General features: G+C 38.9%; 1 protein-coding gene across 1 annotated transcript in view; it reads right to left on the bottom strand.

Moving 5' to 3' along the window:
* The window catches only part of USH2A (usherin), a 584,327-nt gene that overhangs the window by 206,434 nt on the left and 363,376 nt on the right, over positions 1-14,517 (bottom strand). The window contains exon 39 of the mRNA XM_065589441.1: positions 6,324-6,503. Coding sequence (XP_065445513.1) covers positions 6,324-6,503 — 180 coding nt within the window. The remainder of the gene's footprint in view (positions 1-6,323; positions 6,504-14,517) is intronic.

Below are 14,517 nucleotides of genomic sequence, written 5' to 3'. Positions count from 1 at the left end.
ATTGCCTGAGTGTATAGAGAATCCTTAGGTGATTTAGCCATAACTATGCCACACCCTTCACAGCTCCCAAAGGATGGAGCCGGAGACAGGGCTCCTGCAGGCCAGATCAGAGGAAAGAGGTGTGGCTAGAAGGCCACTGAACTGATGATAACCAGAGAGTGGAGGCTTGTTGAAACAAGGAGCAATTTAGAACAGCTGGCTCAAATTGGCCCCTGATTGGCTCAAATTCAGTGAGGCAGGTGTACCGCTGTGCCCCACTCCCATTTGAATTTGAAAATGTGGCCTTTCAGCTGTTCTCCTCTTGTCCCTCATTTGCACTTTGTCTTAGGCCAGCTAGAAAATATGATACCTTCCCCCCACCCCAATATCAGCTCCCTGAAAATGATTTGCTGAGCAGACTGGGGGAGATGGGGATAAAAGAGGGAAAGGGAACTAATGAAAGTGACAATCAGATAAATATAGCTGAGGCTAGAGGGGGATTTTTGTTTCATTTGAGACATGAGAACAACTCCTACTTTTCCACATAAACACTTTTACAGCCCTACCCTCATATCCCATGCCACAGTCACCATCCTTATGGTCAAAAGCTGGACTATTCACACAGTTTATCATTGTCACTCCTTAATTGAGCAGGACACTGCTGAATGACATAGGGCTAGCATGTTCTCTCCTCAGACACTGCCTGCTTATTGAACGGTGATCACAATTTTCATTCAAAACTTTTTAACACCCCTTCCCGCAAACACACACAAATTTTTTTTGGGGTAAGTGAAAACTTTTCTGAGAACCTTCTGTTTCTTAAAAAGATTCCAGTTTTTCATCCAAACTGGAACTGTTGCTATTTTGAAATATCAGAGGTTTCAAAATTAAGTATTTTATAATGTTGATATTTCAAAATACCAAAACCTTGAGTTTTTCCTTTTGCCACTGAATGCAACAAAATGAGGATCAAAACGACTTTATTTCACTTTTTATTTTTTTCTGTTTTCATATTTTCCCTGTTGCCACTCTCACTTTTTAAAACAAGAAGTTTGGAAAAGTTACAGAGTAGCAAAAAGGACAATCCCCCCACCACCTCCAACATTATTCCATTCCATTCAGAGGTAAAACAATGAAGAGGCGGGGTGTGTGTGTGGCGGGGCATGGGTCTGAAGTGGCAGGGTGGAGGTGGGGGAAAGGGATGGAATGGGAGTGGGGCCTAGGGAAGAGCGGGAGTCAAGCACCCCCGGGGAACACGGGAAGTTGGCGTCTCTGCAACCAGCCCCTCTCCAGCTGGTCTTCATTGCCAATTAGCTTGGCTTTCTTTATCTGCCAGGTATGTTAATTGTCCTCTCGGGTCCATATTAACCCTGTCAGGGCCTGTGTTGGGTACACACTCCATCACACTGACGAACATCTGTTTCACTGAAAACCTTCCAACCAGCTCTAGTGGCTACTCTTCCCTCTTTCACATGGAACAAGAACAACAACCAGAAGGAGCTCAGAAGCCTAGGGGGTTCCTTCCACAAAGCAGCTGGCCTCCCCTCCTCTGTCCACATGGAATACCGCACCAGCAGCCAGGAAGAGCCTTCACAGACTCCTGAATCATCCACTCCACCCCACTCTGGAATTTCCCTCCTCATTTGCTGTCTTGCCATTGACGGTTGATGGCCCTTCATCCTGCCCCTCTCTCACCACAGACACCCAGCATCTCCCCAGGCCACTCTGCCTCTCAACTGTGCTCACCTTCCTTCCTCTCACCCTTCCCCTCTACCTCCTTCCCGCTCCGTTTCCCTGTCTCACTCCAACAATCCTTTCCTTTCTCACACTTCAACCCTAAATGTCCTGAAAAAAACAAAGAACACAGCATCTAAAACTAAGTGTTTGTAAATAAATAAAACAAACATGTACAAAAATAGGACACAAATCTGGCACAAGGAGAATATCTGCCATCACCCTGATCATTTTGCTCAGATGTTATTTATTTATTATAATTATTTGTTATTTTTATTATAGTTTCAGCTAGAGGCACCAACTGGGCATTGTACAATTGCATATTCAGAGAGAATCTTTGCTTACAATCCAAATAGACAAGGCAACTGAAAAATGAGAGCACGGAAGTATTATTGTCTCCATTTTACAAATACAGTATATTGTAATCCCTTCCACAACACTTCAACTGTTTTTTGTCTAACTGGATTGGAAGCTCTTTGCACCAGTGATTGTATGCATCTTCCTCTCTGTTTGTACACCACCTAGTGCAATGTCACCCTGATGCTGATAGAGGTCTTTGGGTGCTACCATTTCACAAATATATCATAATTATTAATACATGCATACTATGTAAAGAGGATTTTGTTTGCAGTTTATATTTTGTATTCTTTGATATCATTTTCAAACCTTAAATGCATTTAGCTAATTCCAATAATTTTAAAACAATTTTATTTCCAGCATTTTTTATTAGCTTAAATCCTCAAACTGGTGCTGAGGCTTGTTAACACAGTATCTTTTACAACTTCTACCAAAGCAGTTTAGGATAAGATAAATAGAATGAATTTATTCTTTTTGGGAAAATATAAAACTCAGAAGAAATCTGTTTCTACCTCTGCGGTATGAAATTTGTCACTAATCATTTTAAACTATGCCCTTTTATGCTTCTTCTGTCTCTTTTCGCTTTCTGTGCAGTTCTTTGATGTAACAAAGACAGTTTCAGACAAGATTTCAGTTCATCTGGAAAAAAAAAAGCTTTAAGTCTTGAGGCAAAATGCAGTGTATTTAAAATTTATACACTCCATAATGCCTTTGTTCTGAACTTGAACATCCTGCAAAACTTCTCTGCTTTCTTTGCCTTCCAACTCTAAGATAATTTGTTCTCCTGGTTTCAGCTTATTATTATGCAAAAGTGACTTTAACTTGTGGTTCCATCATTTAACTACATGCACAGTCATGGCTGACCCTTTCTGATCAATTGCCAATCCATACAGGTTTGACTGATAAAAGAGCCAATTAGATTTAAGCAAATTAAGGGACATCACCAATGTCAACCACTTATTAAACTGAATGCTGAATTCCATGCATACAAAACACTAATGCACCAAGTCCCATTAAGAGTTGAAATCCTAACCCCATTAGTAACTCCGGACCGCTACAGGGTAAGGGTCAAAAGAAAGTTTCATATTTATGGATTAACATTTGGATTCAATTTTTATTTTATTTTTTAATTCTTTTCCAAGAACTCTTGAACCTGAATTGCAATTCTAGTCAAGCACTTATATAAAATATATTCTTTATTTCTGAGAGGGTTTTTTTTTTTTAGAGTTGAATTTAAGCATTGCAACTCGGTTTGGTATTTTAAGTAAACTCAAGGAACTGCATTCCCAGAAATTAAGATGATACATTTTCTTAAGCAACTGATAAGATCAATATGCATAATAGTACGTGGCTTAATAAAGTAGAATATATTTTAAACGAAAATCAAAGAAAACAAAGACACCTTGCCTGAAAATTAGTGAATCAACTGAAAAAATACCCACTATTTAATAGTATTGATTTGTTGTGACTATTAAGATGGAATACTCATTTGTTCTCTACCTTTCCACCTGATTTATGGCCTTTTATCATACTCTATAATGTATTCTCCATAGTGCACATTTTTGAACAGTGGAGTTTTTTGTGCTCCTTGAAAAGTTATTGCTACAGTTTTGGACCCACTAAAAGACTATAATTAATCTTTATATATTTAGGTCTCAACCCCCATACATTACTAAATACTATAAAACTTGTAGTGTTCAAGAGACCACCCTCCATTTTTAGGCAATCTTTTGTCCAAAGAAAACCCTTTCCCTCTCCAAGAATCTCCAGATGTATTAAGTATAACTCTTCAACATCTTTGCTACACATCACTTAATTAAGCAATTTTTGTCACTCCCTTGTGAAAGTATGAAACAATACTTCTGTCACTATTTGCCACTGATGTAGTCTTAAATTTCATTGATCAAGAACCATGGAGTTTAAAAGATGAGGTCTAAGATAGGGTCAAATCCTGCTATCACATGCACAGTTTAAGGACATGCATGAGTATAAATTACCAGAATTTGACCCACAGCTTTTAGCTATAAGCATGCAGAATCAAATCCTGTAGCCTTGTTTCATTCCTTGGGGTCAAGCAAAACTCCCACTGATATCAATGAGTGAAATTCCGGCCCCTATGAAGTCAATGGCAAAATTTCTACTGATTTCAATGGGGCCAGTATTCCACCTAATAACTTCAATGTACAGGATGTGTCCCACTGATAAATAACTATTACACTTAGAATATAGCATTATGAATTAGAATGTTATTGCACTCAAATTAAACAGTGATTATAATAAAACATAATGGAAAGGTAAATATGGATTATAGAATGTCATATATAACAGTACTTCTCTCATATGCACTGATTCATTTATTATTCATTTCAGTATGGCTCACAGTCCACTGGAAAATGGTATGGAAGATTTCTTTAATAACTCTCAGTGCTAATTTAATTCTACTTAAACACACATATTCTAGTGAATGCCACATGCTTTTCAGCATGATTTTATGTGTAAATCAGGATAATATGTTTTCAGATCATTAAGTAAAAGGAAGCATGAACTAAAACCTATTTAATCAATGAGGTATTGCTTTTAAACTACCACAAGGTCATAAAAAAGATAATTTCAAAGCTATAAGTTTCCTAATTGTAATCAACAACAATCTAATGATGAAAGAAAGTATATCCTAATGGCTATCATAAACTTGTGCACATCCTTGCCTATCTTCAGAGATCCTGTATCTTTTCATTTTTTAAAACTGTCAGCACTAAGTTTCTGATTCCTTCCTTCAAAGCTGAACAATCACACACAGATTAGATGCGATGTTAATGGATAGCTTCAATAAACAATTTATCTCAGATTCAGTTTATTATAATAAAACTATATTTTTGTTTCTTAGCATTGGATAGAGGTGAGTCTACTATTAGAAGCATATGGTATATTATGTGAATTGATCCTCTTTTCCTGTTCGAGAATTGTCCATACACAGTTTACAATTTTCCCTTAGTCAAACTTATTTGCAACACATTTGCCTACAAATAATTTTTGGTCAGTACATTGTTTGCAAACATATCGCTGTGAGTATTATTTGATATTTGTGTTATGTTGGCTAGTTTTGACTGTATATGTAGGTTCCCTGGCATTGTTCTTGGTCCTTTGCTCCATAGATATACTACTAAGGATCAGCTTGTTGTTTAGCTCTCATTTATAGGTTCAAAATTCACTTTTAGGAATATTCACTTATGTTTCACTGTTTCTGCAAACATTCCTGTTAGAAAATTCATTCATTAGAATATTCATGTAAAGACAATGCAAAAGACACAAACCCATCTGATGTGAATTCAAGCTTTTATTTCAGTGAGTATTCAGATAAAATGTTTGCAGGTAATTGTTCAGCTGTGGTATGAAGCATATTTCAAACCCTTCTTGATAGATAACTTACCAAAAGTGGACTAGATCCTCACCTGGTGTAAATTAGCATAGCTCCATTGATTTCAGTAGATCTACACCAATGTGTGATTCCAGCCAGTATGCTGCTGAAACTGAACTTTACCATTAACACACCAACCACTTCAAAATATATCCAATAAATGCTGTTCTTGTGTATAGCTTACACTTTCTATACAAAATCAGATTACCCTCTGCAGTGTGCGCACCTATCTAGGTTCTTGTATCAGACTAGCCTAATCACTAGGCTAGCTGAGTGCCTCTCACAAATAAACAAAAACCTCAGGACATTTCACATTCACACACACAAACCTATGGATATCTACTTCTGCCTTCATATCTTACAGTTTTTAAGATGCGCAATAGGTCGTATTAGAACAGGGCCGGCCCACAACATTTTGGCACCTGAGGTGGGGAGCTCAAATGATGCTCCCATACCCTCTCGCTTGGACCAAAACTTTGAAAGGTCTCAATTCTGCCTTCCTCCAGCACAGCACTCCACCATCTCCATGCATCTAGAGCAGAGAGAATACATATGCACCAACAACAGACACAATTTTCTACACTCTAGTGGCACCTCTCCCCCCCCCCCCCCCAGTCTGGCACCTGAGGCAGACGCCTCAGTTTGCCTCATGGTAAGGCCAGCCATGTATTAGAAGCTGAACCCAACAGTTTTGCGAGTAACAGTTGCTAACGCAGACGTTCCTCTAAACTTCAAATACTCAATTGCAATAATAAACAACGTGTTCAACAGAACAACACAGCATAACATAACAGTATATTTGTAACATGCAGAGTAACAGAACTTTTTTTCTACTTACCCCCTGGAGGCATGGCTAGTGTTATGGGATCACTTATCACGCTGCCTTGGCTATTGGAAGCATTAACTTGTATAGTGTAGTTAGCAAATGGAATCAGTCCTTTAATGGGCACCCATATGTTGGATTCTTTGCTGCTGTGTAAGATCTTTGTGCCATTTACAATAGTGTAATTAGCATTAGCTGTTAAAAACAAAAAGGTGGGGAGAACAATAGTTAGGTTTTGTACCTACTGCAATTTCTGTTCTTTATGGACCAAGTTTTGATGCTACTGGTGTCAATGGGGATTTTGCCATTGACTTCAATGGGAGGAAGCAATGACCCCATTTGAACATTTAATATTTTTGCCCAATTTTCTCCTTTCTTCACGAACAGTTTGTGGTATTTGCAAGGTACCAAAAGAATAAAATCATAAGAACTAACCATATATGTACAGAAACAGATTGCTATAGGCTGAAAACATGGGCCAAAATTTGGGAGTCATTAGTGTTCTGACAGTTGCTTCAGAGCTGTTCAAATGAGCAGGATCATTCAAAAAGTTTAGGGATGAAATCATGACCCCATAGAAGTCAATAGCAAAATTCTCATTGACTTAATGGGGCCAGGATTTCTGCCTAGAAATTTGTACTTCCATCAAAGCGGTAGATCACTCCCATTTACATACGTGAGAACGACAAACGCTGGTTGAAAAGTACCTGGGCTTAAATGTGATCTTGGACCTAATGAAGGGGGAAGAAAGATTGACAGTATTCTATTTTCTGAAGTATCCAAAGGGGCCTACAGGCTTTCAGTTGAACTGGGAGATTTGGATGACTAAGTCCCATAGGCCTCTTGGAAAATCCAACCCTTTCATATACCCCAAAACCCCTGAGGAAAGAGAGAGGAGAATATGGAATTCGCACTTGGGTATCTGAGGGCAAAACTGGGCTCATTTACTGTCCAATGTTTTGAATGTGTAAAGAGCTATACATGTGATAATACTATCATCATCAATATCGCCCACTAAAGTCAATGTGAATTTTGCATAAAAATCAGAGGTAGCATCACAGAAGTGCTCAAATGCCACAGTGACAAGTATCTGATTAGATAGAATATCTAATAGCTGAATGGAAAGATGTAGGATTTTAAAATATCTGGAACAAAAGCAATACGAGTCGTAATTCTCAAAAGCAGTTCTCCAGTCTGAGTCCACTGCAAAACCAAAATACAATAGATATACATATTTCAAAATAATAATAATACAATCAAATTCTGTTCTAGTTACACCTTTCTGAACACTCACTGGGTTCCATTTTTCTTTGTGCATGTTTAATATGCATTGTTAAAATTGAGCACATTGTTAAGCTGAAGCAGTTCTTCAAACACCACTTTCAATAGCACTTCCAACACACTCAGTTACATCCTCACACATGGTAGTAAACTCAGGCCAGCACACACTGTAAGTGTTCTCTCTATGCAGCCACCATACTCTGATTTGGTGATTCTCGCAAACATTTTGCAATTGACTTATTTTAAAGGTATTGGCCCCAAATTGCAGCCATGCAACTTTCTTGATGTCAACCGAATTGCATGGGTGGAATTTAGGGCGCAGTTTTGATGATTCCATAGCTAAAGTGTTGTAAGTTTACTTCCTCTTGTGTTTTTAACGTTTAGTCTTGCATTCCTTTTTTCAGTCTCCACTGAAGTCCAATGTATCTGTTGGCCAAATTCTGCCTCCATTACACTACCACTAAGCAATACAGTGGAACATAGGGACAGATGCTGATCTCATTTACACTAGCGTCAAGTCAAGTAACTTCACTGAAGTTAATACATTTAATCCGGATTACACCAGTGGAACTGAGAACAGAACTATGCCAATAGACCCTATTTTACATGCCGTAATGAGGGACGCATTTTGTCTCATACAAGACAACTGGCCTAACACCTCTTCACATTCCACAAAAGGTACAGATAAAGTCCTGCAAAGGTAGCATTATTCACCTGAGACCATCCTTATGCAACCTCACACTTTCTACTCCTGCTAGAAGGGAATTGGGGCATGGGGCCATTGCTTGATCTGGGTGTCTGTATATTCATCTCAAACCCCTATATGCCTCTCAGTGAAGCAGTCTCTCTTTGTATTTGTGCTTTCACTACTGTTTTATGAATAACAGTGAATGCACAGAAAACACAGTAAAGTGCAAACTCCAACTCCATATACACACACAAGCCCCAATGTATGTAGTCTACTTAAGGGCTTGTCTCGGCTATGGTAAAAGGTATATATTTTAAACCTGCTATTGAAAATGTTCTAATTAATAAATTTTAAATACCTAGTGTAGACAAAGCAAGATGTATTAGACTTTTGTATTGTAACACGGGCTCCCCAAGGTTCACTTCACTCAACTAATGTGTTAAAATGTATCTTGCCCAGTTTACACTAGGGTTTTTAAATGTGTTAACACCTTTCATGCTAGACTATACAAGCCCTAGATGAACACACGTGATTTCTCTGCCCACTTGTTTGTGTTCCTTATTTTTAAAATCTCTTTCCAGATGGATAACAAGCAATATTATCTTATTTTTAAAAATGCAGTTTAGGGGGGAAAAATCGACAAGGCAACACTTTGTTCTAAGTTGTCAGGATAACAGCATTAATACACAGTAATTATACAATTAGTTGTAACATTAAGTTCTAGTTATAGCAGAATGATTACTCGGCAATTATAAGAAGTATATAATTACTCGATAATTATGAGAAGTATGTAATTATATAACCATTTTATTCAGCTCAAAAATGAACTTGCACATTTACAATGAGTTAAACAACACGGCAATTCAGATTCTTCACTGCTTTATATATTTATAAACGGAAGAGCACCAACAATTTTCCTAACACAGACCAAGAGTTTCTTATTGCCATTCACAGCCAAGCTACTTACAGCTACTGGCAAAAATAAAATATTAGAAAAATATTTTTAAAATGCAGGTCCTCAAATTTCTCCTGCTGGGAGTGACATGCAATGTGCAGCTTTACCACTTTTCACTGCATAAACTTTGCTTTCAGTGGGCTGGAAAATGCAGCCGCATTGGTTCAGCCTGACAGAAAGTGCTATGATGATAAGCGTTTCATATCACCCTATGTCATTCCTGCCTAGTCTGCCTCAGCTTGGTCCTTATTTGGGAGTAAAAGTAGATTGTCCATCTCCCTTTCTAGTTTTCATGTGTGTCCTTTCCCCCACCACACTCTTAGTTCCAATCTCAGCTTCCTACAGAGGGTGCCATATTCCATTGTGAACAATAGCTTGAGACACTGTTAAATCCTTAAGGGCAATTGTTTCACTTTGGTCAAACGGTCAGTGCCTGACATGACCAATCGCTGATGCTTCTTGCTGAAATGCCCATTCTGGAGGAGCATTCCCAGGTAGGAAGAAAATAGCTTCCCCCAGAGCCTGCCAATCTTGCCCCTGAATGGCCTGCACGGCTCTCAGAGATATGAACCCTTCCACACACACATGTACAGCTCTTCTTCACAGTTCCTGGTTTTCCCAGGTTCCTTGATCTTATTAACTCTCAGAAGGACTTTCTTCCAGTCAGGTTTCAGAATAGCAGCCGTGTTAGTCTGTATCCGCAAAAAAACCAAACAGGAGTACTTTTTGAGTACAGACTCCAACGAGAAACTGCTGAACTTGAATTAATATGCAAACTAGATACTATCAATTTAGGCTTGAATAGAGACTGGGAATGGCTGAGCCATTACACACATTGAATCTATTTCCCCAGGTTAAGTATCCTCACACCTTCTTGTCAAACTGTCTGAAATGAGCCATCTTGATTATCACTACAAAATTTTTTTCTCCCGCTGATAATTGCTCATCTTAATTAAGTAGCCTCTTAGAGTTGGTAGGGCAACTCCCACCTTTTCATGTTCTCTGTATGTGTATATATATCTCCTTACTATATGTTCCATTCTATGCAGCCGATGAAGTGGGCTGTAGCCCACGAAAGCTTATGCTCAAATAAATTTGTTAGTCTCTAAGGTGCCACAAGGACTCCTGTTCTTTCTTCCAGTCAGGCTGTCTCCTTTTCTCCTTTTCACAAATGTAACTTCACGGACTTCAGTGGAGTCACTCCTCATTTACACTAGGACCTGTCCTCATGATTCTTTCCCCTCTCAGACCCCTGGATGAAGCCTGGCTTTTGTCTCTCTTGACTTACTGCTGCTATCTATATTGGTAGGTATGGATCATAAGGATCCTGCCTTAATATAGCTCTTCCCCCATCTCTGTGTTTTATCGTGTCATTATGATGATACTCAAAGACCCTCCAACTAAAGGCTACCAAAAAAGGCTACCAAAAAAATTTACTTTCTCACTTTCTGTTAAAAAAGAACAATATCTAACTACATACACAGAAAAGAATATGCAGAACAAGAAAAAAGTAATGTAGTAAAAACATCCTTTTATAACTTATATACATTCCACCTGTACATCATTGTAAAAAAAAGTGCAAAGCTTTACACAGCATTCTAGTGGGTGGGTGTTTCTAGTTGAAGGGTCTCTGTATCATTAGAAGTACAGTTCAAAAGGGGTTCCAAAGCAGCTGCACATCCTTTTTATTGAATACCAGTGTAAATAGGTGCATAAAATTCATGCAGCTTGGTGGTGCGTAAATTAATGCTGTCCTGGGTACATCATCCTATGGGGTTGACTAGATTGAAATAACATAAATGGGTATCCTTTTCCATTCTTGTTATAATCATTGTCACAAGAATTTTAATGCCTCATATATTCCGTAATTTTTTTCTGTGTGCTGCACTGCTCTGACCTTTTCAATATTCTGTAATTTGACTGGCTGGCCATTTCAAGTTCTCTCCTTTTTACGGCCTTATTAACTTGTGGGGAAGAGGTGAAATGGACAGCCAATCAGAATACATAATATTGCAAAGGTTACAGTAGTACAGTATTGTACCAGCAGACACAGAGTACTGTATATTAGGCATTAGCATTCTGATATCTTATTCATGTGAGAAAGGTTGTAACGAGAACAGAAATTGGCATAACATGAAGCCATTCTCACGACTAAGACTATAATGAGAAAGGAAGTAAAATAAACCAAATACATTCTTCTAACATTCAAAAACTGTATTTTTGTAAGAATGTTTCTCTTTTAAGGTAGCCTTTCCCATCTGGATAAAAATTTAGGTAGAAAAGATGGTAAATTGAAAAACTGCATCCTGTACACAAAATGACAAAAGTACATTCTGTATCAAGTGGGCACACTTTCCTCAAGGAACATTGGGTATATTTATTACTATTATTAATCAGGTCCTTGATTACTAAGGCAATACATTTTCAATACCAAGCAGTTTACTGAGAGTGTGGCGATTTGGGGTAGGAACTTACGAATTAAGGTCCTTTACACTCTCTGTGGACATTAAAGAACCCATGATGCTTTTCATAAGAGCACTGTTTTTTTCCCCTGGCTTGGTGTCCTTGGATAACATTTTTTTCTCTCCCCACCCCTGGGGGCAGTGTGTTGTATGCCAGTTGACTGCTGTTCTCTACCCTAGAAGGGGTTGCATTTCACATGCTACATGTATGATATGTGAAAAGTGCTGTGAAATCATTCAAGATGAAAGGCACTCTATAAAAATAAAGTACTTATGCTCGCATACATATCTAATACTAGATTGTCCATATTGTCCAGCACTCATTATTTTCATTCCCAAAGCCCCAGCTGCATATTTACTCCCACCTAAAATCCTCCCTCCACCACTCTCTCCTCTCCTTATGTTTTTAGTACAGTATTTAGAATTAAAAACAAAAGACACTATAGATTGATTTTATGCCATTAAGAAAGCATATTATATTTCCCCCCATCTTTATTTGGGTGGATATCACATACTACTAACTGTTTTTTTCAGTGTCTTCCCAATTACCATAACAATTTTTAAAGTATGAGTTTTCTGTTTTTCAGTTTGAGTTATTGTTCCTCTTTTCAACAAATGGTTATTTTTCCAGATGAGTGCACTGCCACCTTTGTCTCAATCAAAGGAGCAGCTATTTGTTCCTCTGCTCTTGGAGTTGGCAGATGTGCTGTTCTTACACATAGATCATGGTCTCCAGCCTTGAAACTGTGCTCGGTAACTGAGAGTCTCTCTTATCATAGGCTACCCTTATTCCCATTTTGAGGGCTCGGAGAGGGTTGCTGGATGTTATGAGAGCTCCTTATAAAAGATGGGTAGCTCAACGTTAACTGTGATAAAATGGCAAGTCCAACTACCACTATCAATCCCAAATGAGCACCTACTCTTATTAATAATTAATAGCTCCCAACTTTTGTATGATCCTTGAACTGAAAGCACTTTTCCTTTTTTTTTTACACTTTTCCATGATAATTAAAACATGTTATAGTTTTAAAAATGAAAGGTACAGAATATTTAAAGAATAAAGAGAAAGGGCATATGGCCTCTCACAGCAGGGGACTGAGAGTCTAAACTCTTGAGTTCCATTCCTGAATACACTCAGTCTCTCTCTGATTTAGTTCCCCCCTCTGTCAATTGAGGCTAATACTACTTACCTATCTGACAGGGCTGCGGTGATCATTATGGTAAACGAAAAGAGCCCTTGTAAAGGGAAAGTATTATTATCAATACATGAACATTCCTGCTTATTCTTATCAGTGCAAACAAGTCTAAATCCTAATGTGGCAAACGTGAAGGGACATGTCTTTATTTGCTCACTCCTTTTTATGGACTAGAATTCACAGGCCAGTCTAAGGATGCAGTGCTAAAGCAGGAGCTCCTGGAGAAACATGCCTCAGGCCGGCACATGGGTTTCAGGGGGGAACCAGCTGCTTAGAATGACACATGTATCTGTTCCTTCATCAGCCAGCTCTGCTAGCTGGTGCAGGGAAGGGAGGGTCATGGCTAGGGGAGGTGAGCAAAGTCCTTACACTCAATGGATAACTACCATTTGGGCCTAGCCCCAGTTCAAGGTGGGAGAAAGTTCCTTGGACAATCTCGCCTACCTCTTGCTCATCCAACTTAGTCACAAGAGCCTTGCCAGCGAAAAACCTCTGTGTTCACACCCTAACTTTCCTTGGCTGTTTGTAAGTGGAAATATCTGTCAGGGAAGAGAAAGTTCTCCTCTTTGAAGGAACCATGTACTACTTTCTTACTGTCATTCAAATCATCTACACCGCTTGCACCTGAGCCTCTCATATTACTAAGAGCTTCTATTTCATACAGCACAGCTAGAAGAGTGTTGAAGCTACTGCGTAAGGACATTCATTATTGTTATTTATTATTTCTACTGCAGTCACGTCTAGGGGCATCAATCAAGAAAGAGGGCCTCATTGTGCTAGGCACTGTACATACACACAATGAAAACACAGACCTGACTTAAAGAGCTCATGATCCAGTTTTTTGTTTCCAACATGCAGAGTTTAGCTAATAGTGGGGTGCACGATAACCAGGAACAAAGATTTCTGCATTGCCTACATTAGCATTTAGAATGGTGTTAATTAACTGACAATCAGTGTTTTCAAATTAAAACACTAGTAAAAAACCTCCAGTCTTGGTAGACCCCTAGAGTGGGATGAGTATGAAATTGCAGAACCACTAACCGGTATGTAACCTATTGCTTAAATCCGCCCCTGTAGCAGATGGCCAGAGGATAGCTAATGTAATGCCAATTTTTGAAAAGGTTCCAGAGGTGATCCTGGCAACTACAGGCCAGTGAGCTAACATCAGTACTATGCATATTGGTTGAAACTATAGTAAAGAAAAGAATTATGATAAATGAACATGATATGTTGGGGAAGTCAACAGGGCTTTTGTAAAGGGAAATCATGCCTCATGAAACTATTAGAATTCTTTGAGGGTGTCAACAAGCATCTGGAAAAGGGTGATCCAGTTGATGCACTGTACTTGGACTCTCAGGTTTTGTCAAGGTCTGTAGCAGGGTTGCTGGTTCAGTCAGCAGGCCTTTAGACTCCAGCCTCACTTTCTTTTTTCTCCTAGTGTGTCCGGGACCCTGGATGGGGTTCAACTGAGTCAATTTCCTTGGCAGTAAACCCCTGTCCCTTCCTGTCCCAGTGCTAGGCGTAGGGAATCTGAGGTGAGAAGAGGGACTCAGCCTATATGTGGCCCACCTCCTGTTCGCCTTCCCCTGGGCTACTTCATACCCCATCCAATGCCTCAGCTTGGGGC

This window comes from Chrysemys picta, chromosome 3, assembly GCF_011386835.1.
Source record: "Chrysemys picta bellii isolate R12L10 chromosome 3, ASM1138683v2, whole genome shotgun sequence".
NCBI lineage: Eukaryota > Metazoa > Chordata > Testudines > Emydidae > Chrysemys > Chrysemys picta.
Note: the sequence above shows the minus strand (reverse complement) of the source record. Positions and strands in the feature narration are given on the sequence as shown.